Source organism: Procambarus clarkii, chromosome 22 (assembly GCF_040958095.1).
Source record: "Procambarus clarkii isolate CNS0578487 chromosome 22, FALCON_Pclarkii_2.0, whole genome shotgun sequence".
Lineage (NCBI taxonomy): Eukaryota > Metazoa > Arthropoda > Malacostraca > Decapoda > Cambaridae > Procambarus > Procambarus clarkii.
The window spans coordinates 23,424,661-23,448,384 of record NC_091171.1 but is presented as its reverse complement, the minus strand read 5'-3'; the positions used below and the strand labels follow the sequence as shown (position 1 = coordinate 23,448,384).

Here is a 23,724-nt window from a genome sequence, read left to right as displayed (position 1 = left end):
GCTTTACAAGAGTGCAATTACTGTACTATGCTATGTATTCTCACAAACCCAATGTACCTTCTTGTATATAAATAAATAAATAAATAAATAAAAATAAATAAATGTAAGCCTAACATGTTCTGAGGAGTATATCAACTGGCTGCCTGTCCCCCAACAATGAATTGTATGGACCATATAGGCCTACATGAAATGTTTCGATATTTTGTATTTATTTTTATTTTATGTATGCATACAAGAGTTGTTACATTCTTGTACAGCCACTAGTACGGGTAGCGTTTCAGGCATTTTAAATCCAACCTTCACGGCTGTTCAACCCTCAGCTGGTTCATCCTGATTAACTTTCAGCTAGACTATCTCGGTGGCCTGTTAACTCATTTTGTTTTACCATTCACGATGGAATTGCAGGACTGTGCTTGAAGCCCCTCCTCCTCATGTTATTTATTTATTTATTTATTTATGCATATACAAGAAGGTACATTGGGAATGTGAGGATACATAATATGGTAATTACAATCTTGTAAAGCCACAAGTACGCGCAGCGTTTCGGGCAGGTCCTTAATCTAAGATTAAGGACCTTAAAAGTTAAAAGTTATGTCAAACAGGACGCAGAGTCAATGTCTTCCTGTTGCCTGCCAGTTTAGTAAGAAGTGCCCGAGGGAACACTAGCTATTCTTAGCAGTGTTGGAATGCTTATTTTCAATCAGGTATTCTGCCTTACTCCGGTAAGCCTATATATTTACTTTTCCCAAGGTACCGGTAAGCAGTCAAAAATTCATAAATAAATTTCAAGCCTATCCTTAAAAGTTTAGTTTCTCACACTTTAATTTGTGTTAACAAAAGAAAACGGCCTAGTTTAGTGGTTAACTCTGGTAAGTTAAATCACTTGCGTAATCCATACTTGTCTTAAGTTAATAAATTCATTGACAAAACGACATTCCGAATGCTCAATTTATAAATTTACCAGTTATATTAGGATGAAATGAGCTAGGTTGCAAGTGGCCTGAGCCTTAAGTGTCATCGGAATAAAGTGGTATATTTTAGGCGTTTGTAGTCTTTTGGTTGTGTGGTCATGCGCTAATATGAGGCTTCCTTTAATACATTTAAGTACTTATTATAAACATAAGTAACCGTCTTATAAGAGTCAATAATATACCTACTGACTTGTGGTTCCTAATGTCGCAGGCAGGGTTGTACAATCTTTATAAAGAACGCACTATTTATTATATGGTACATTCTTCTAAACGAGACAGAAAATTCTTTAGGTACTTGCGTAGTTAATAATACATTTTGAGTAGGATGAAGTAAAATATTATTAAATACGTAAGTACTTACAGAATTTCCCGTCGTATTGTTTCCCTTGTGGTCTGACATTGTTCATCAAGTGTTAATTTCTTCGTGATTAACACATTCTCCTAAATATAACTTGTTTTCCCACTCATTTGTTTAATATCGTACATAGCATACAACTCTATATATTGTGTAGGTAATTTTCACCACTGTCTACCTCGTATCTTATTTTTTATGTATTGTTAACCTTTGATAGTACAGACAGGAATAGCTGTACCGCCTTATTTCCTCATTGTGGTTTAGTAGCGAATGTTTTTATTTATTTATTTATTTATTTTATATACAAGAAGGTACATTGGGTTTGTGAGAATACATAGCATAGTACAGTATTTACACTCTTGTAAAGCCACTAGTACGCGCAGCGTTTCGGGCAGAATGTTGGACCACATATACACAGGCTCCAGAGACTTAAGTTACTAACCATGCAGAAGGATATTAACACAAACATTAAACATTGTGGTTTCCAGTTTTACTCTCTCGGGGACATGAACCTTATACTTTAGATTATCAGGGTCCAATCTGAGGTTCACGTTGAGCTTTATGTTGACGTCCTCGCTGTTCACTGTCACACAGTTTTCCTTTCTTCAGTGTTGCCTAAAGCTTGCGGTGACTGGATTGCCATACACATTTAAATTTTCCACGAAAAGAAGTCCCCATGGCGTTTACAAGGCAGCATATCTTCTACCTTCAGCCCTGTGTCCAATGTTTCAAAACTCTGGGGGGTTGATTTCCGACCCTTGCTAATTTTAGGCGTGTTATGTTCATTATCCTGCGCATTCACTGCACTTGCAAGGCCCTAACTGTAGTCGGTCTTGACAAACAACCCTTAAGGTACATATACCGTTTCCAATGGTACCTCTGACTGGTTATGTCCGAGTTGCATTAGGGATGCACAGCATATTCGTCGGCTTCACCAAGTAGGCTTACAGTAGGTAAATGCATGCACATGACTGTAAAGCTGCCGCTCAGTTGGATGAGTGTGTGAGTATAATTAATAACGTAAACTGGTTGACTACATATATATACATCCTTGTATAGAGAGACTTGTGGGCCACTTATTGAACTACTAGCGATATAAAAAGACTTGTGTTAAAATTGTGCAATTGGCTGTAGTGGATATATGGGCCTGCGGGCCGCTCCAAACCTTAATCTAACATGCAGCCTGTTAGACCAAGCTCTCACTAGTCAAACCAGGCTCCGGGCCGGGCTTGGAAAGCAAAATTACTCCTAGAACCTCATCCAAGTACTTCGCTTAGCTAAATGAACTGTGGGGTTCAGTTCCCGTGCCCCATTATGTGTCTCGAACTCTTTCCACCAATGCCCAAGGGATGGGTATTGGGTGCACAATAATTAATTTAAATCATTTCACCCTCTACCTCTCGTCGTCTTTATGCTTCATTTCCTTCTGACTCCCTCACAATGATCCCGAGATCCCTCAGCTCGAGAGAACTTACATTATTCAACCCAGAGTTAATATGTGGAAATTTGTGCTTCTTCATTACAAGACCGCACGATCAATATTATCAGACAATTCACGAGGATAATATCAAGTCCCCACTTACACTTGTGGGTGTCCCCCACGTATTGTAGTGTATTGTATACGTGTATTGTATACACGTATTGTATTGTATTCCCTCTTCCTTTTAGGAAGAGGGAATTGTGTGTGTGTCTGGGTTTCGTATTGATCACATTCAACACACTCGTGGGCTTTTAAAGGGAATATTGACCTGCACTCTATTGTCAGCACTGCATAGTTTCACCAAGAGTCACATGCCTAGAATGTTGAGATTTTCAGAGATTGGAATTTTTTTTTCCATCGTTCCTTTGAGCCATGTCTCAATAATATTCTCTGTGAATCAGATTCCTTTGACGCTGATCACGTGTCTTTTTCCTCTTGTACAGACAGCGAATTATATCTAGCAACTAATATTCTGGACAACAGACAACAGACAGTGCCCATATCGGCTTAATGCATTGTTTGTTAATTACTTGTTTCGTATCTTCAATTATTAAATTTTACCTGTTACTTGTACTCACCAAAGCCCTCAAGTCAATTATATTTATTTATTTATTTATTTTTGGAGATATATACAAGAGTTGATACATTCTTGTACAGCCACTAGTACGCGTAGCGTTTCGGGCAAGTCCCTGGAATACGATCCCCGCCGCGAAGAATCGTTGTTACAACCAAGTACTCATTTTACTGTTGAGTTAAACAGAGGCTACAGTCAAGGATTTGCGCCCAGTAAATCCTCCCCGGCCAGGATACGAACCCATGACAAAGCGCTCGCGGAACGCCAGGCGAGTGTCTTACCATTACACCACGGAGACTGGTGTAGTCTCATCAGCTTGGGTACAGATGGAAAACTTATAAAACTAAACTTTATTGTTCTGCCTAAATTAAATTATTATTATTTTTTATACTTATATTTACATGCAGAGCATGCCAATAAGTACAATAAAGGAAACAGAAAATACAAAAGAAGAACAAAAGTACACAACCACAGGTCTGAAGGGCCTACAACAAGACACAAACACGTATCTCACATCCGATAATAGTACAGAGTACAAACACAAACTCAAGAAAAAACACAAAACAGAGAAGCACAGTACAACCCTAAAACAAGGGTACAAAACCTGAGGCCTGAAGGGCCTGCAACCAAACGCAAAGGCACATGACAAAACAGGAAACAAAAGTCAAACAAGAATGCTGCGTTACACATTCTTATTCTTCTCCGGAAAGTCTGCAACTGGAAACCGGAGACAGTACACCTTCCAAATAAAGCTCATGTGGAGATACAGATAAGCCAACTCAAAGACTTCCATACCGGCGCTAGCAGCAGGCACATGAACCTCCGCCGCCACCGTCGCAGACGTCACCGCAGCTCCAGGAGCCATCCCATCAACATCAGCAGGCAATCAAAATTCCCCCAATCAGCCCAGACAGAAATAGAGGAACGCTGCGAGCGCTTGGGATCCGGCTGCACGTCGTCAGAGTCGGAGGCAGAACCGAAGCACGTGCTTGTGCTTTGGTTCCCTGTGCTACCCGAAGCACGGGAAGCACAGGGAGGACGAACCATCGCACAGCATGGCCGGTGAAAGCGGCGTGGATGCGTGACAGGAACACCAGGACAACAGAGGGGCAGGCGCTGAAGACGGATAAGATGGAGACAAGGACCGCACAACCAACGGCGCACGAACGTCACTAGGAGCAAGTACCCTATTCGATACAGGACGAGGCACGGTATCCACGAGCTCGTCCACACACCCCCCACTGGGTCCTCATCCACATCGAGCAGTGGGAAATCCTGGTCACCAAAAAGATTAACCTGTGTGACGACATCCGCCGAGTAGCCAGTAGCCTGGTGGCCTGACAACCCAGTGCGGAAGCACGTGCGAGGCTGCCTTGCATAGTAGATGCGGATGAAGTAGCCCCATAAGTCTCACTGAGGAAGGGATGTCCGCACACACCCGCATCCCCAAGGTGCGGATATTCGTCCGTACTCCCCGGAGTTTCCCAGAGAAAATCATATTTAATCTCTCACTCACCAAACTGCCCTAAGTACCTCCGTAACAGCTCCTCCGAAAACTCGAGGGATGCACCGTGAACGCTGATGTAGGTGACCGGATCACCACTCCGGTCAGAGACAACCACCGAACCAGCAGCATCCGGTAGTTGAAATGTTTTACGTCATTCGGTAGTTTTTACGCCCTTCATATTGGCGTAAAAACAGCCTGCAATACTCGGCATCAGCCAACTTCACCACAGCCCGGTGAGACAAGACGAGCTCCACTCAACGGATGGCAGCCACAGCCACACGTAGCATTTCACACATCACCCGTTCCACTGCAGGGTAATCAGCCTGGCCAGTAAACTCCAGGCCCACCGAATGAGCCCGCAAAACGGGAGGAAGAAGTTACATTACATTACACAGGCCACGTCAACAACACCCAGGGTCTGCACTCCACGCCGTGCTGACAACTTGAGGGGCCGTACGAAACAACCTGATCTCACGACAGATCAGAGTGCACTCTCACCTAAATTAAATTATGGTTGTTCGGCTTGTTCATCAGTTCATCTGCGACACTTGCATCTTTATAGTGTACGTCACATCTGTTTACCTGGTAGGTGCTGTCTGATGGTCTTTTTCAGTACAAAGTTCATACTCTGAACTTGATATTCTATCTTTACAGGGTAGACGAGACACTGTGGTATCTATCCATCCAATTGGGTGGAAGATGGTCATACTCTTAGCAATCTTTATCATCACTTAACAAGACAGTGCTTCAGTATAGTGAACCTATTATCTCGAACTTTTCGACCCCACAAACTATCTTACATCTCCTACCCTCTCATCACGCTAGCTGTTCCTAGGTATTCCATCACAAATCTTTTCTTTACAAAAGGTAAAGGTTTGTACACCATTTTGGCTTTAACCCTCGAGAGGGACAGTATAATGAGAATTCAGCAGCCTAGCCTGTACAACCATAATGTTACATGACAATTACAGCCACCTCACTCAAAAGTTTCTGTAGCACATTAAAGAGTTTAAGGCTCTAGGATTATCTAAGTAATATCGTTGTAATCCTAAGTACTCTAATTATATTAATTAGCATATATATTTTGTGCAAAGTAGCATCAAGCAAAACACTCCCCCCCCACACACACACAAGTCCTTCTACAGTAAACAAACTTTTCAAATCCAAAAAAGTGCAATCTCTGCTTTACCGTACTCTGCACGTCGTCAAAAATATCTGCAACATTGTTTTTTTTTTACGCAGACAAGTCTGCAAGCAAACACCGAGAATGAAGCTGGGTCTGACAAGCGAGATGAACTGAAGAGGGCGAGACAAGACCAAATACTTGCGTCAGAAACGGTTAACCTATTTTTTATTTTTATTTTACCCGATTTATCCGAGAGCCATTAACCCTAGTGGCCTCGACGAGGACAGGCAATTAGTCGAAGGTCTTCCCCCATTTTACCTTTATGATATTTTCCCGATAAATTTTAAAACTTGCTCCAAATTCTGCAATATGTACTCCTCCCAAGGTCACTGTTGGTGGGCTATCCCGCCTCTCTACGTCCCATGGCTCGTCAAGATGGCGTTCCGTCGGCCCACCAAGGAAGCTGTCTCAGCAGCATCTGCCTAGTAGACACGGAATGAACAGTTTCGCATTTACAGCTTCGGCGGGTAGGCAGTTCCATGGGTTGATAACCCTGTGGGTGAAAAAGCCTCTCCTGTTCTCAATCCTACATTGTGGCTTGTTGAGCTTGAAACCGTTGCTGTCTGTGTTACATCTGTCCTTTTTAAGAAATTGTCCGGATCAAAATCCTCTAACTGATCTATCCGGATCCGTATCTAGCTAATCGTCGTCTTAATTATACTACGCTAAACATCTTAAAAATCTATTTGCTTCTTGGTAAGGCAATTATTCCATCTTGCTTGACATTTCTAAGGAGGAGAGGGGATTTGCCAAGTACTATTCACTATGCAGGAAGCCTACTTATAATCCTAGCATGCCAATAAAGTTTCATTCTCCCTCCCCGCCCATTTTATTCACATTTTAATGGAAATTAACAAAAAAATAGTAATCAATTTTATTTAAAAATATAGTTAAAAGTACAACAATGTGACTAGTTTATAAATGTAAAAACTTCAAAACAATGAAGAAGAATCTGACACCTGAGCAACAAAGTGAGGTTGGCTCGTTACAGGACCAAAGTAGCTGCAGAGACTTCACCGCTCAGGTCGAGGACGCTGCTCTTGATCCAGGATTGTTGTTTACCTCAGCAGCACCAGGAATGGGGCTGCTCTAATCATTCGTTTTCCAATGTCCCAGTTATGATCTTTCGGCGTCATTAGAAGTCGATCACTCAAATTTTGCTTAATTATAATACAAGCACTAGGGAATTTTTGTTTAAGCAAATTTTAGCTCTCGCTTGAACTCCAGAATGAAGCACCAGTTTAAGAGTTGCCATATAGAGAGAATTTAGTCACCGAGGGTCCCCAGCAACCAGGTATCAACCAGGGTGATTAAATTCAGTATCATACTTCAAAATCTCTTTTCGCGTTACATCTGAAACTTTATGTGAACTGTACAATCTACCCTCTTGTTTTCACATTTATAAACAGCTTCAACTGTGTACGTGCTGTGAATATAATTATTGCTGTAAAGTAAAAAAAACACTTCCTCTGTTTGCTCATGATTGCGTACCAGGTGTCCTGCCGATGTTAGAGCCAGAGATACACAGACTCAGTTTAACCGTCAGCTTTGAAGAGACGTGAGACGCCTGTGGAGCACCACAAAACCGGTCGTACAGCCACACAAGAGTACTCACCAACATGTCCGCCTGGGAATAGATTAGGAGAATTACTTTCAAAATATCAAGCTGTTTATTTCACTCCACAATGACCCTGTAAGACACTAAAGTTGGCTGGTGTTTTTCATATATCAGATCTATTGCACGCCCTGCTAAACCGAATTAGATTGACTTTCATGACAATAGCACATTTCGTTCATGTTTAACTGGCCCAGCTTAAGAGTCTCATCGTTATGGGAAAGGAAGTCACTTTTGAATCCGACTGAAAAATACTACCACTCAAAGCCGTTTTTAGCAAACAAATTTTGTTAATGTTAATTTCACGACAAAAATACAAAATGCGAATTAAAAGACAAGCCAATACTAAACGGTCTGAAGTGTTAAAAATAGTGGCATACCTTCGATAAACTGTCGTCCATATTGGTGTTCTCAATCTGTGTGTGGAGGGTGCGGAAGGGGCGACTGGTCTGGTAACTTTGGTTGACACTGATCCCTTGAGAGCAGGCAAGGCTGGTAGGGCCGCACCTGGGGTTTAAAACCATCTAAAAGTATAAAGAACCAAACTTCCTCTAACTAAACTTATACAAAATTACTATAATACTTTGCAAAATCTATACCAGCCGCAGCATTCGCAAAAAGACTGAATGTAGACATCTTGGCATTCGTATCTTGAGCCGCGTTATCAACGTAAAAGTACTGGATTTTAAAATTCAATAACTATACAGTTAACACTTATTGTGAAAGGCAGATTTATTTTAAAAATGAACTGGCTATTATTCATACTAGGCATAAAATATGATCCATCAGTCGTAAATATACCCTTTTGCTTTTGGAAAAGTAATGTGAGGGGAGTTTAGCGCAAGTCCTGAACAATTCAGGATTGTTATACAAGCTATAAAACTTAATTTTTTTTGGACCAGCCAATCTGTAGTTGAATTTTACATCATGTCATTTTTTGCATCTCGTGTTACAAGTACACAAAGAAAGTGTTTTAGCCAAACCCTGTGCATAAAGCAATGATTTATGAACAGAAATTGGACACCCACAAAAATTGGGTGTCTAATGTACAAACCAACAGTTGGGAGTTCTTACCACACACCCGGGTCACCTGTAACAAAGGGGGAGGAAGGGGGGGGGGGTTCCCTAGTTCCGTATGAATACAGCTTTGTAATATTTAAGTTAAAGTTGAAAATATTCGACTTCTGTGACATGGGTAAACCTAAGAGGTACACATCTCTGGCCTAAAATGGACTATTGGATTCTATGCTAAAAAGCATCGATTCCTAAACTGGGCCTTTTTGCAATATGTAGGGTGCCATAAGTTGAGGCAATGGCCAGGTTGTGATACCAGAGGGTAAGGGAAAATAACCAGGTAATGGAGTGTTGCTAACGTTTTTTATTACTGGATGTCGGGAGGTCATTAATTAATAAGGACGCTATATGAAAAATGGGTAATGACAGTTTGGAAACCGATGCTATTGAGCATGGAATACTTCTGTCACGCGTAAAAGATTCAATATTAAACCAAAATTCCAGTTCATTAATTTGTTGTAATAACACCCCCAGACATCCATAAAAATCCAGATATATGTAGATTTTATATAAATAAAACCTATAGTAGCAGGTAAAAATTTACTCCCGAATGTTAAAATTCTAATCTTATTTTTGTTCGAATCAACATCTTCTCGACAAGAATGATCAAACTCCAGTACGTCGAAAAAAAAAAAGGTACGCTATAAGCCAAATGATTAGTGTAAGTTGGTAGTACATGTTCGGCAAACTTAGAGATTTATATGCATTAAGGGAAATGCCAATACTAGTATACTAAAATCAAAGCCTTTCAAGAGAAGCCTTTCTTTTATTGCATTTTGAAAGCTATCCACGAGAACAACCAAAACAGAAATGTTAAAGAAATAACGAACTTTGCGTGGTTAAAACAATTATGATCTTAATCACACCGGATAATGACGGAGCAGTTAACAAGGGATGTTAACTTAGTACATACAGTTTCCCACCCCGCTGCCTCAGTCCTCAGTGATCGTCAAAGACTTCAATCCCCTTTAATGATGCACACGTACAGATGTACCCAGTATTTCGATACATACACACAGCGTACCTTAGTCCTGGACCATGTTTACGGTTGAAGCATAGTTACTTGTTGGTAAATAAGCCAACGCGGTTGATAGGCTAATACCTAACCAATCACTCAGTTTGAAGAATTAAAACATAAGGATAATGACAATTTCTCACCAACACCAGCGTAACGTTCCAGTATAATATGTTGATAACAGCCGGAATCACAAACCTCAAAACACCTGCACCAAAGAGTCAAGGCTTTCGAACTCTGCCAATAACACCTTCCTGACGGCGCTCCGTCGGTGCTCTTGGGCTTTAGAGTCCGACAGGGTCGAGGGTGCTTCCAGTGTCGGGGTTCCTGGAGACACAGTACAAGTCAGCGTCATGCCCAAACATTTGCATTTCTTCTGGTCGAGTTCTAGATCCAGGTCATCTTTTGATATCGAAATGTTAACGCACGAGGCACTGTCTGGAGAACCCCTGGGAATATACAGGTCGAGGTTAGCATCGATAGCCGAGCACAAGTTCTCCTGGCTCCTTGATTTTCCTACTCTACACAAGGGTGGAGAGAAACCTATGTTAAGAGAGAACGAGGTAGCTTTCCTTAGTTTTCCACGTATTCCGGTGGCAAATGGTGTACTAATAGGAGTTGGTATCTTGGTACGAGCGTAATGATTATCTACGACTTTCTTCCAGGATGGAGTGGTCACCTGCCTCCCCATGTTGTGTGTATAAACTGGTCCATGCTCACGGTAGATGTAGCACAGGAGAGCCACCAACCAAAGAACCAGTTGAGGCAAAATGAATCCGTAGATCATTGGATAGTAATACACCTCCATGTCGTTACAGCGACGAGCCGCACAGTGATCTAGTTTCTACACTTCAGTGATAACTAAGAATTGCCGTCCGTCCTCACAAAGGCCAAATGCTCGTTAATCCAGCGGCCAAACCAGCAACCCGTCCTCAGATCAAATCCATTCCATCCAGCAGTCGACCCCAAAGAAGCATTTATCAATTTTAACAAGCTATTCATTCTAAACAGGAATTTTACATATATAAATTAATATTCTTATATATTAGCATATTGTGCATATATAGGCATAGGTTAGGTTAGGTTAGGTGTTTAGGTTCTGTTGGCGATTATTTGTATTTGTAGTACGTGGGTGAAGCATTTATAGCGTTATGGTTCGAACAAAATTAGTCAGTGAAGCATTTGTTCCGGAAGTGTTCGGACGTCATCAGTTGTGAATCGTGTGTAAACCGTTTTTCATTCATAAGCAGGGGGTTTGGCGGATGCATGGAATCACGTTTGGGTCTTTGTTTGGAGGACGGGCTGTGTAAACAGCCTATGAAATTGTAATTTAATTGTAACAGCCTATGTAATCGAACAAAATGTAATTTTGTTCGAACCACACCGCTGTAAATGCTTCACCCACGTACTACAAATACAAATAACCGCGAACAGAACCAAAACACCTAACCTAACCTAACCTGTGCCAATATATATGCACAATATGCTAATATATTATAATATTAATTTATATTTGAGAAAATTCCTGTTTTGAATGAACAGCATTTTAAAATTTATGAATGCGTCTGTGGGGTTGACCGCTGGATGGAATGAACTTAAGTCGAGGAAGGGTTGGTAAAGGCTTCACCCACGTACTACACATACAAATAATCGCCAACAGAACCTAAACACCTAACCTAACCTAGCCCTAACTGTATATAGAGCTTTAACATATAATATTAATCTATATATGAGAACAATCATTTTTAATACACAATATGTAAAAATGTATTAATAAGTTTTTTTTTTTTTTTGGGGGGGGGGGATATCGGCGCTGCTTTAACGAAGTTGGCATGAGGACAGGCTGCCTACCGAGTACCCCTCCAATCGGCCCATCCACAAACATTACACAATCAGAAAATTTGCATAATCAACGTGGCTCCGAATCTTAGCACACTTCACATCCACAAAAAACAAGTGTGTCAATACATTCACACATTCACACATACACACACACACACAGAAAGACAGAGAAAGATCTAGGAGTTGATATCACGCCAAACCTGTCTCTTGAAGCCCACATCAAAAGAATAACATCGATGGCGTATGCGAGGCAGGCTAACATCAGAACCGTTTTCAGAAACCTGTGTAAGGAATCTTTCAGAACCTTGTATACCACATATACAAGGTTCAGGCTGGAGCCAATCCTGGAGTGTGCGGTCCCAGCATGGAGCCCGTACCTTGTCAAGCACAAGACGAAACTGGAAAAAGTTCAGAGGCTAGTCCCAGAACTAAGAGGCATGAGGTACGAGGAAAGGCTGCGTGAAATACACCTCACGTTGCTAGAAGACAGAAGAGTTTTGGGAGACATGATGACCACATACAAAATTCTCAGGGGAATTGACAGGGTAGACAAAGATGGATTATTTAACACGGGTGGTACACGCACACGGGGACACAGGTGGAAGCTGAGTGCGTAATTGAGCCACAGAGACATTAGAAAGAACTTTTTCAGTGTCAAAGTAGTTAATAAATGGAATGCACTAGGAAGTGATGTGGTGGAGCCTGACTCCATACACAGTTTGAAATGTAGATATGATAGAGCTTGAGGAGCTCAAGAATTTGTACACCTTTAGATTGACGGTTGAGAGGCGGGACCAAAGAGCCAAAGCGCAACCTCCGTAAGCACAACTAGGTGAGTACACACACACACACACACTTATCCACAAAACAACAATAGCAACACGAAGCCCATCAACCAGCACGCCACGCGCTTGTAAAATAAAAACAAATATGCAGCCTCGTCTCCCACTCCCCACAACAGACACAATCATCAGAGTCTCGGACACCCGCCAACAACAACCGAACATCCGTAGTGAGAGCTACCAGCCACTTCTGGTGCGATGCACTAATTGGGAATACGAGTCTTTAGTCAGTGTACGCTCCAATTTAATCCTAATATGCCTATTAGCATTTGCCACTGGTTCGTGCTCTAGTATGAGATATAAACTAAATATTATGTCTTGCAAATTATCATTATATTGCAGATATAAATACAATTTTGTTTAAGCTATCCAGTGACTGGTCTATGAAAAGTTGCCGGTGAGTTCCTCAGCACCCGGGAACATAAACAATTATTACAGGAAGATGGACGAAGTGAAGAAGCCTACAGTATCAGCGGTCATGGCGATAGATAAATAATCTATCACAATTCTTAACAGTGAGATAATTTATGCGCCTGGTATGGTGATAGACTTCCGTGCCAAAGTGTGATAGTGACAGTCAACAAGTTGTTCCGTGGTGTTTGAGACACGTCACGCCACAATATACATAACGATTCTCCCCTATAAACCGTCACGCTAAGAGGGGCGGCGGTGTCAGTCAATTGTCACGGCGGCGGCGGCGGTGTCAGTCAATTGTCACGGCGGCGGCGGCGGTGTCAGTCAACGGTCGCGGCGGCGGCGGCGGTGTCAGTCAACGGTCGCGGCGGCGGCGGTGTCAGTCAACGGTCGCGGCGGCGGCGGCGGTGTCAGTCAACGGTCGCGGCGGCGGCGGCGGTGTCAGTCAACGGTCGCGGCGGCGGCGGCGGCGTCAGTCAGCGGTCGCGGCGGCGGCGTCAGTCAGCGGTCGCGGCGGCGGCGGCGGTGTCAGTCAATTGTCACGGTGGCGGCGGCGGCGGTGTCAGTCAGCGGTCGCGGCGGCGGCGGCGGCGTCAGTCAGCGGTTGCGGCGGCGGTGTCAGTCAACGGTCGCGGCGGCGGCGGTGTCAGTCAACGGTCGCGGCGGCGGCGGCGGCGGTGTCAGTCAACGGTCGCGGCGGCGGCGGCGGTGTCAGTCAACGGTCGCGGCGGCGGCGGCGGTGTCAGTCAACGGTCGCGGCGGCGGCGGTGTCAGTCAACGGTCGCCACTGTCTGGACCAGCAGTACGCTGCAGTCTGCCAAGTTCACTGGGGCCTCTTCATATATGCGGTGACATATTAGTTGCAAGAGACCTAAGTATATTTTAATCAATATCTATAAATAGGAATTTGTCTGTCCGAGGTTGTAGGCTAGATACTTGTGGCTAGCTTTTCACTCAGTTTTTCCCAGTAATTGCTGCTGGGTACATGCTCAACATGGGCGGGTAGGGATTGGCATGAAAGGAGTGCCAGGTGACACCGTGCCAACACTACCACCATGATGAATCTTGCAATAAATTAAATAGATTTGGAATAAATCTTTTGTTATTTTTTTCTCTCTATACCGTACTGCAGAACATTACACAATGATATAGAAAGTTTTCAAATTCCAACTTTCTTTGAATGCAATCAGTTGTAATACATAAAGGGTGGTGGTGTGGGGTGCTTCCCAGGGTTGTGCAGGTGTGGGGTGCTTCCCAGGGTTGTGCAGGTGTGGGGTGCATCCCAGGGTTGTGCAGGTGTGGGGTGCATCCCAGGGTTGTGCAGGTGTGGGGTGCTTCCCAGGGTTGTGGGGTTATGGGTGGCCGGAGAGGGGAAGGGGACCCTCCTGCCCGCTCTGACAAACTGCAATGGATTTTATTTTAAATAACTGTAGAATGTATTACACTTATTATAAAATTGCACAGCGTTTCGAACCTACATGGTTCATTCTTAAGTGCTAAGAAAATACGTTGTTTGTTGTTGTTTTAGATTTAGCTACTTAGAATGAAATGACCATGTAGCACGGGCTATGGTGAGCCCGTAATTGAGTTCGGTTATTCGCGATAACCTAGTTACTCTGATATTTGGGTCAAAGTTTTAAATGGGGGTGGGGTTTCCTCCTTTTGCCCTGTTTCTTTTTCGCTAATGGTTTAGTCGTGTTTTCATAACATTATCTTGATGGCGGATGTAGGTGCAGAATGTTCACTAGTGAGTCCCATTTTTTAATGGCTTTTCTAATCATTGTGGCTGTGGTATGTGCATCTAATGCAGCTGCTTCCGTTGGATTAATGTTTAGTTTGATGCGCAGGGCTTCAGTAGCTTCACATTCCAGTAAGTAGTGCAATAGTGGCGCCTCTGCTTCTGTTCCACAGATATGACACTCTAACTATTGGGTTCATTACCTCCCAGCAGCACTTGTAACAAAGTCTGAGTCTGTGTATGGCTACTGCAATGTCTCTGGATATCTCTTTGTCAGGCTTGAAAGAGTAGTAACAGTGATTTGTTCCTACCATATCGCAGTAGATCTTCCTTCCGCTACTTTGGCTCTGTGGCGACTTTTGATAGTTGGGTACTTCTATTTCTTCTATATAAAATTCATATGTACTCTATTAGGCCTCAGATTTCATGTATTAGGCCTAGGAAGGTTAGGTTAGATTAGTTTAGTTTGTCTTTGCAACATAAAAAAAATTCCAGCTTGTCCAAATTCCATAGTACCGATTTCTACTTTCTAATTGCGCTGTACATCGGTATATGTACTATGTTACTCATAGTTACTATAAGTACTACCACAAACCGGAGAATGGGTTGTACATTAATGCAACTGGTGTAGTTTGTCTTGGAGTCGTAATATTCCACATTTTTCCAGTCTGAATGTTAAGGAGGGTCTCTTCTTGGCCAGACATTCTTGAGAGTTAGTCGTCTATTACAGCAGTTCTACTAAACGTGTTTTAATATTACCATTAATATAACCAATTGATAACAAGGCGATATTAACAATCTGGATGCGTTTGAGCAGTCAGATAATGAACATACTCTGGCTCACTACACTATTTGTTCATACTCTGGTTGTGAGAACTATGAGCACAATGTCCATTGTCAAACTGGAGAACTTGGCTGCCAGTTCAGAAACTGCGGGGAAATTCAATAGACCTGGGGCCAGATTCACGAAGCAGTTACACAAGCACTTACGAACCTGTCCATCTTTTCTCAATCTTTGGCGGCTTTGTTTACAATTGTTAAACAGTTACTGAGCTTGAAGCACCATTAAGCTGTTTATAACAATAACAACAGTTGATTGGGAAGTTTTCATGTTTGTAAACTGTTTAATAAATGTAACCAAAGCCGTCAAAGATTGAGGAAAGACATACAAATTCGTAAGTACTTGCGTAACTGCTTCGTGAATCTGGCTCCTGGTGTGGCATTAGTATTTAAAATACGTCGTAATGATACGCTTTTAAATACAAATTAAAATTATTATATATCTTTTGGGTTTCTGTAGTGAGGCTTACGTCAGATGGTTTGGTACGTTGATTTAGTCGTATCAACTGCTAAGGGCTGCTGGTGAATGAAGCACGTCTCGAACAACAGCCTCTGAACATATTCAGGCTGACAAAGCAGCACGTCCTCATAAACAAAGGCCAAAGTCCATTCCATGCACCCGCCAAACCCCCTGTTTATGAATGAAAATCGGTTTACTTGTAACACCACTATGGTTGTAACACCACTATAATGTATACTAAACTAAAAAAATGTAACTCTGCTACTTATCTTGAGTAACACTTCCTATCAGTTGCACTTGGTAACACTGTTATTGAACACTGTAATATGAGCTGACATATGATGGTTACACCGGAACCAAAAGGTACACTGCGAAACAAGGAAATGCTACACAGGATTAAATACGCTGCCACCATTTGCCTTTGACCATTGAGACTATATCAAGCAACGAGGGCAAGAAACATTGCTTGACTTGGAGAGTACTTTCTATGACTATCATTAATTATGGGACGGTTGTCAGCCACTATATCCAAAAGGCTAAGAGGATTCAACAATTGACACAGACGGGAAATTTAACATGAGTTTATTGAGAACAAAATTATGCTAATCACCACTTATAAATCCTACTCTAACACTGGCAAAAAGTTAAGAAATTTGGACATGGAACAAAACCTCAGAGATCAGACACATTACCTTAAGACCTCTGTCTCTCCCTGGCTGAGATGTTCTTCACAGACCCGCTCTCGATCCCGGTGTCCCGCACTCTGTCCCTAAGTCTCTACAGAACCAATATATATCCTCGAAAAAGGGGGAGGGGAAGATTTACTGTTGCTACCTAGATAAAAAATGCCAGGGGGGTCAGGCCACACGTGCACAAACACTTAAAAAATATTTCAATTAAGCTTGTTTGACATTCACCATACACTCTTCAAGAGCGGAGTTATTAATTACGTATCTGACTGACCTTTGACCTGGCTAAAAGGGGGGAGATCCATGGAAGTTTACACCTAAGAGTCTGGGGTCTAATTCCATTGCAATGTTTGACAAGAGTATCATGAAATATTACATACTTGAAACTAGCTGACTAAGACTAACCCAGGAATTTTTTAATCAACATACAAGATAATCCGGAGGTCATCTGGGCTGACCTCTTGGAGAAGGCTTCCCTGGGTGTGAACTCTAAGGAAGGAGGGGGGGGGGGGGGGTCATGCATGTTACATACACACGACTCACAATTGATGACGTCCGAAAACTTCTGGAACAAGTGCTTCGCTGACGACTTTTGTTCGAACCAGAACGCTGTAAATGCTTCCACCCACGTACTTCAAATACAATTAATTACCAACAGAACCTAAACACCTAACCTACGCCAAACTATACATACAATTTTTATGTATAAGAATATTAATTTATATATGAGAACAAACCAATTTTTAATACACAGTATGTTATAGTTGATGAATGCGTCTGGGGAGGACGGCTGCTGCTTTAACCAGCCTAGTGTGAGAACAGGTTTGTCTGAGGACGGGTTGCCGAAGCAGCCCGACCTAAGGACATTGGTATATAAAAATAAAAAGTAGCCGCCTGAGGATAATCTAATTTCATCCCATCATCAAAACAATTCGGATTCACAATGTATAAGTAAACTATCAACATGTTAAAATTTACCCAAGTCGGTATTTGACTTACAGCCTCTTGACTGTTTGAAACTATGCCTCGAAACGGCTAGGTTCTCTTTCAGCCTGTAGTTGTTGTTGTTGTTATAGATTCAGGTACTCGGAACAAGTTCTAAGTAGCACGGGCTATGGTGAGCCCGTTACTTACCTGGCACAGGAACGGGGCAAGTAGTAAGGGCTATGGTGAGCCCATAGTGGACTTACCTGGCACAGGAGCGGTGCTGTGTCTATCCAGTCTGTAGTGTGCACTTCCTTTATCAACGTATCCGCAACACCTTACCTACCCTTACATATGCCTATGATTTAACCTGCAAAACATACCAATTTATTTATGGTAGAGAAAAATCGTTTATTATTAATCAATGAAATAAATGCATCCTGTCAGCTGGTTCTCTGCTGTATGTCAAATATGGATTTAATTATATATACTTAAGTTGGCTCTGGTCTCAAAGTAAACGTTGCAAAATGCCGTACGCTAAGCATAGCGATTGATGCGCATCGGAAGACGTGGCATGTCCCCACCAGGAAGGCATACTACGTTGGGGACGATGCAATCGGTACTATGAGTGTGGCAGACGAGTATAAGTACTTAGGAATACTTATCGGGGCCGGGGCAGACGCTTATCCTATGGTTCCCTGTTTGAGGACGGCCTGACTAACATCACTAAGGCGCCACTCAAGCCCCAACAGAGGCTATACATACTAAAGCACCACCTGATTCCCAAGATGAACCACCGCCTTGTTCTGGGACGCGTGTGTAAGACGGAGTTAGCGAGGCTTGACCGGCGGCTGCGACATGCCACCCGTGGCTGGCTGCGGCTGCCTCATGATACTCCTAATGCCTTTATTCATGTCGACGTGAAGGACGGTGGACTAGGAATACCCGACTTTGCCACATCAATCCGCCTACAAAAGAACAAGCGGCTCAGGGCGTTAGTAGAGTCGGAGGATCCAGTGGTAGTGGGAGCGGCTCTCCTACCCGCATTCCAAGCGCGAATGCGTCGATGGGTAGACCCGACCACGGCCGCCGGAACCCCTTCTAACAGAACGACTGAGCGCTCTAGGAAGTGGAAAGCAAAACTGTACAGCATGGTCAGTTTTGCTTTCCCTTGCGTCCTCTTGTGAGGTTCCATCTTGCCACAAATGGGTTGCGTCCGGTACCCGTTTGCTAAGCGGAGGAGATTTTTCTCACGCCATTCAGATTAGGGCAAACGCTGTAGCCATGCCGTCTAGAGCAGCTAGGGGTAGACCCGAGGCTTCTGGTCTCTGCGTTGCTTGTCGGAAGCCTGGAACCCTGGGCCACATATCCCAGGCATGCCATAAGACACGGGGCTCGGGTGAAACGTCATGACAATATCACCCGGTTCGTAGCTGGCCGCCTGCGGCAAAGAGGTTTCGAGGTGAAACGCGAAGTTCGTATACCGGATGGAGGGACCTTCTGTAAGCCCGACATCATAGCTTGCAAAGGTAATGAGGCCTTTATATTAGATACCCAGATCTCAGCTGATAATTTCCCACTCTCGCGTCCACATCAGAGCAAGTGCGACAAGTACGGCACCCCAGAGATCCTTCAAAAGGTCAGGGAATGTACCGGGAAGCACACAGCATCCGCCTCTTCAATAACCCTTAATTGGAGGGGAGGATTTTGCAAGGAGAGTGTGCGTGGTCTACTGGACATGGGTCTCACCAAGAGCGACCTTGAGATTTGCTCTGTGAAGGCCCTGACCTGGACATATTCCATTTACAGAATATGGTCCAAGACCACATCTAGGGGCAGACCACCTTAGTCCCAGGATCACCGTGCACAGTGTGCATAAGTGTCAATATAGTCTCACTTAGGTGAACCACAGCCAGGATAGCTGATAGCCAGCTATCTAAGCAGAGTCGTCATCTGGAGTACCACTTCTCCTAATGGTGTCTCACAAGAGGGTGGATGGCCTGGCCGGAGCCCACGAGTGGGTAAGGCGGCGGCCGGAGGGACCCCCATGCGCATACATGATATCCCTCCCGCTCCGGGGCCTAGTTAGGAGCTTCCACTGTGTTTAGTTTTCCATGTATGCCGACGATGGGCAGTGTTTCTTTCACCCTATACCCCTGTTACCTAGCAGTAAATAGGTACCTGGGTGTTAGTCAGCTGTCACGGGCTGCTTCCTGGGGGTGGAGGCCTGGTCGAGGACCAGGCCGCGGGGACACTAAAGCCCCGAAATCATCTCAAGATAACCTCAAGAGGGGTGCCTTCTCGCCATGCCCTGTGGCTGGGGGGATTGGTGCCCTGAAGCTACATAAACACCCTATACCCCTCCCCGAAGTGGCAAGGGGAGTCAGGGGACACACATAGTATTTGACTTACAGCTTGGACTGGTCGTTGAAACAAACATGAGAACTAAAGAACTAAAGAATTGAGAGAACTGATGGGCACCACGAGGAAATATTTAGGAATCCTTTCAGGATTAGACTATATATATATTCAGGTTTGGAGTGGTGTGAAGACAGGTTGATACTTTTACAAATTACGTTGCAACTTGTCTTTAGTAGGTGTGAACTCTCGAGGTATAATCACTTCAAGGCTAAAGTTTGGTTAGGTTACATTTAGCTAAGTTTAATTAGGTTAAAACAGTGCATTATTTTCAAACATGTGAAAATATGAAATTCGAAAACTATTTAAGTATGCCCTAGAATTTAATTTACAGAAAACTAAATTCTTCATACCGTTTCAAAGAAAACGAATTAACCATACACTCTTTATATTTTAAACCAACGATTTAATACAAAAATCAAATACATTAAAGTTAGAACGTGAGAAAATTTCCTGTTTAGGGTAAAGGTTTACTTGTCACATTACAAGTAGGTTATTAATGGAACAGCAATATGCTTTCACACCATCACAAATATCTATATTACTATCCAAGTTGTGAGACTGGGTTTAGTGTCTCATGATAATCACTTTACCCTGAGGACGGACTGAAGAAAATAGTGTTTTGAGAGGTGCTCGAGAAACTTACATTGTGGAATTATTGGTGTATTCCTGAGCGGCCAAGGTGGGTGCCCAGTTTCCTTTATTCAGTAATAGAATTTTTTAATTGTTTATTGTTGAATTTTATTTATGAATATAATGAATTTATGATATGAATTTATGATAGGATCTTTGTATAATTAAATGCTATTGAATAAGAATGAAAGTACCAGGAACTGCTCTCTCGACTCTTTTTTTTTTTTTTTATTCATTCCCCCAATTATGCTTTTGGGTGTAAATATATAGCCGGTCATATTAATCAATCGATTCCTTGCTTAAGTATTCTAATATAATTAAGAAGAGTACTTGGCCCACCCTTGTTTTAAAATAATATCATAATTTGCAAGTCGAAAAGCAGCCGGGTGATCAGTTAACTAAGCAAGTGAACTAACATTGAATATCAAGGCGTTATAAGAGTTACAATTTTCAATTTCTTTCTTTATTACGCACCCCATACCCATCCCGTGGGCGGTGGTGGAAAGGGTTACAGAGGTACACAATGGGTTCAGGTGTTACAGGGATACAGTGTAACATTACTAGTGTGAGAGTTCACAGTAACTATTAAGTCAGTGATCTTATTCCTTGCTTTCAACACACATGCATTACCAGAACAGAAATGTCTTATTCGTCCCATTGACTTAAACTAATAATAATTACAAATAATAATAAAAATTACAAATAATACTAATTATATTATTTAAAATAATGATAACTACAAATAATGATGATAGTTACAAATAATAATGATTATTACCATTATTAATAATATTTACAATTAATAATATAATAATTACAAATAATAACAAAAACAATAACTACAAATAATAATGAATAACTGTCCCCCACTTGTTTTCCCTGGAGCTGCAGCCTCGTGAACCAGCCACCAAGCCTCACCAAGCCTCCCCGTGACACTCTCAGACAGCCTTCTTAAATGTCCAGGAAACAATTTTGACGCTCGTTTTGGCGACCAAACTATAATCACTTCGGCTATTTCAACAGTTTGTAAATCAATAGCTAATAATACAAAATGGTGTTAAATATAACGAAATTATAATTCGTACAGTTATTGCGTGCAACAACCAATTAAGCTATCTGGAGGTTCGCTGCTAGCTGCCGTGAGGTGCAGACGTGTCGCCTGGCCTCTCCGGTAGTTGCAGTGTTTGCTGCTTTCGTCGGCAGGGGTTGTGGGTGTCTCTACCCTCCCTGCTGTTCCAGGCTGGTGTGGACGTGGCGCTTTTGCCATGGGTGGCCATCTTCCTCCTGTTGTGAGGGTGAACTCCGTGGGATTGGAGTTTACTGGTCGTGCGGGATGCCCTGTCGTGGAGACGGTTATGTGTGACATGCTCCGTATCCCGGTCATGGACATCTACGGTGTTGAGCTGGTAACTGCTCACCGTGTGGTTATCAAGTTTGTGGGTGAAGCAGCGTACCGTGACTTTCTTCGGCGGTACGAGGGACGTATCTTGCAGTGGCAAAATGGCACCGGGTCTGAGTCTATCTCGGATCGAAGCGGTGCCATGACGTATGTGAGTGTCCATGGGGGCCCCCATGAAGTTTCCCGAGACTCTCCTCCGGCGTTTCTTCCAGCGGTTTGGCACCGTCGTCAGTGTGCGGATGCACTCGCTGTCTTCTGGCAAGTATGCGGGTGTGAAGACCAACATTCGTACCCTAGGGATGCGCCAGAGGTCGGACATTCCATCCTCTGTCTGGCTTTTAGGGTACTACGTACGGTGTACTATGCACGGCAACCGTGGACGTGTTTTCGATGTGGCCTGTTGGGCCATCAGGCTGCTGGGTGCACTGAGGCTGCGGTTGCTCCCGTGAACATGTTTAAGGAAGAGGATTTCCCGCCGCTCCCTCTGGAGGAGGACTCCGGGGGTGAGGAGGTGAGTGTCCCATTGGATGCTGCGGCTCCCCCTGCCTCGTCTGTCCTTCCTTCGGTTGGTGAGGACCCTCCTCCGGGTGTTGCCATGCCATCGGATGTTCTTCCTGATCCCGTCGCTGTCCTGCTGCTCCCGGTGTCCTTCAGGGCGATCTCTGTGCGTCGTCGGCGCTCTCCCTTTCGTCGTCCTCTGCTCCTGCGCCTGGCCCTCGCCTTGTGTTCCGTTTGTGATGGGTGCTGGGGTGGCGGTGCCGTCTCCTGCTGTGTGCGGTCTGGTTCCACCTGTGGTTGAGGCTGCTACTGTTCTGCGTCAGGCGGTGATTCGTCTGGCTGGTGGTGCCCATGTTTCTGGGTCCGCATCTGGCTCGGACGATATCCGCCCGGAGCCCAAGCGTTCCCGGCTTTCGTCTTCTGCCTGGGCTGATGTGGGTGACTTCAGTGACTGTGGGTCTTCGGGTGTTGAGGTTAGATCCGGATGCATTGATGTCTATGGAGTTAGTGGTGGCGGAGGTCCATGTGCCTGCTGGTGCTGGTGCCCATGTCTCGGACGTGCCTTCTGTTCTTTCACCACCAGGGGGCTCTCCACAGTGGGGGGTGGTGGCTTCCGCTGCCGAGGTTGGTATGGATACTGGTCCTGGGCGTGGTCTGGTAGTTACCTTACGGAAGGATACGCGCTGTCGGTGCCCGTGGCCACGGGTGCCCCTGTGGTGGTGCCCTCTGTCAAGCTCGCTCTTATGACGGTGCACGTTGGGGACCTGGAGGACGTGTTGCCGGCATCTGTGATGCCGCCGGGTCACTGGGAAATGATTGCCGAGTTGATGCTGTCTGATGAATCGAACTGCTTTCTTGCTGGGCGGGTTCCCGGCGTGTGGGGCCGTGTGGCGGTTGCTCGCCTCGTCAGTAATACCATCTGGGTCCCCTGTTTGCGGGTGTTTGTTGCCAGGGTTCCGGAGGCCATGGCTTCCCCCAGTGGATGAGCTAGACCCTAGGCGGTGGTTGCTCTGGGAAGCGTTCCATGTGCGGTTCCCGCGGGCCCGGTTCCCAGGCAAGTATGTCCACTGATTACCTATTTCTTTTATTTCTGTGGTGCTGTGTGTCCCCTCTGGCTGTATGTTTGCCCACTTGTGTTATGTGCTCGTGCCTCTCTCTTTGTTTGTTGCGAGGCCGGTGGTTAGGTGTGAATGTTCTTTGTTTATGTGTTTCTTTTATGAGGTTATTGTGCCCTGTGTGTTTTTGTTTAT

The 23,724-nt window shown here is 43.9% G+C and overlaps 2 protein-coding genes across 2 annotated transcripts; one reads left to right on the top strand and one right to left on the bottom strand.

Moving 5' to 3' along the window:
* Positions 1-6,935: 6,935 nt before the first annotated feature.
* LOC123756491 (uncharacterized) lies at positions 6,936-10,689 on the bottom strand. Its single transcript, XM_045739705.2, has 3 exons — positions 9,976-10,689; positions 8,069-8,195; positions 6,936-7,700 (listed from the first exon to the last, which is right to left on the bottom strand). The coding sequence occupies exon 1, from the start codon at positions 10,583-10,585 to the stop codon at positions 9,977-9,979; it is 609 nt and encodes a 202-aa protein (XP_045595661.1). The 5' UTR covers positions 10,586-10,689; the 3' UTR covers positions 6,936-7,700; positions 8,069-8,195; position 9,976.
* Positions 10,690-12,351: 1,662 nt separating this feature from the next.
* LOC123760740 (spidroin-1-like) lies at positions 12,352-13,727 on the top strand. Its single transcript, XM_069329113.1, has 2 exons — positions 12,352-12,437; positions 13,121-13,727. The coding sequence occupies exons 1-2, from the start codon at positions 12,352-12,354 to the stop codon at positions 13,725-13,727; spliced, it is 693 nt and encodes a 230-aa protein (XP_069185214.1).
* Positions 13,728-23,724: the final 9,997 nt, after the last annotated feature.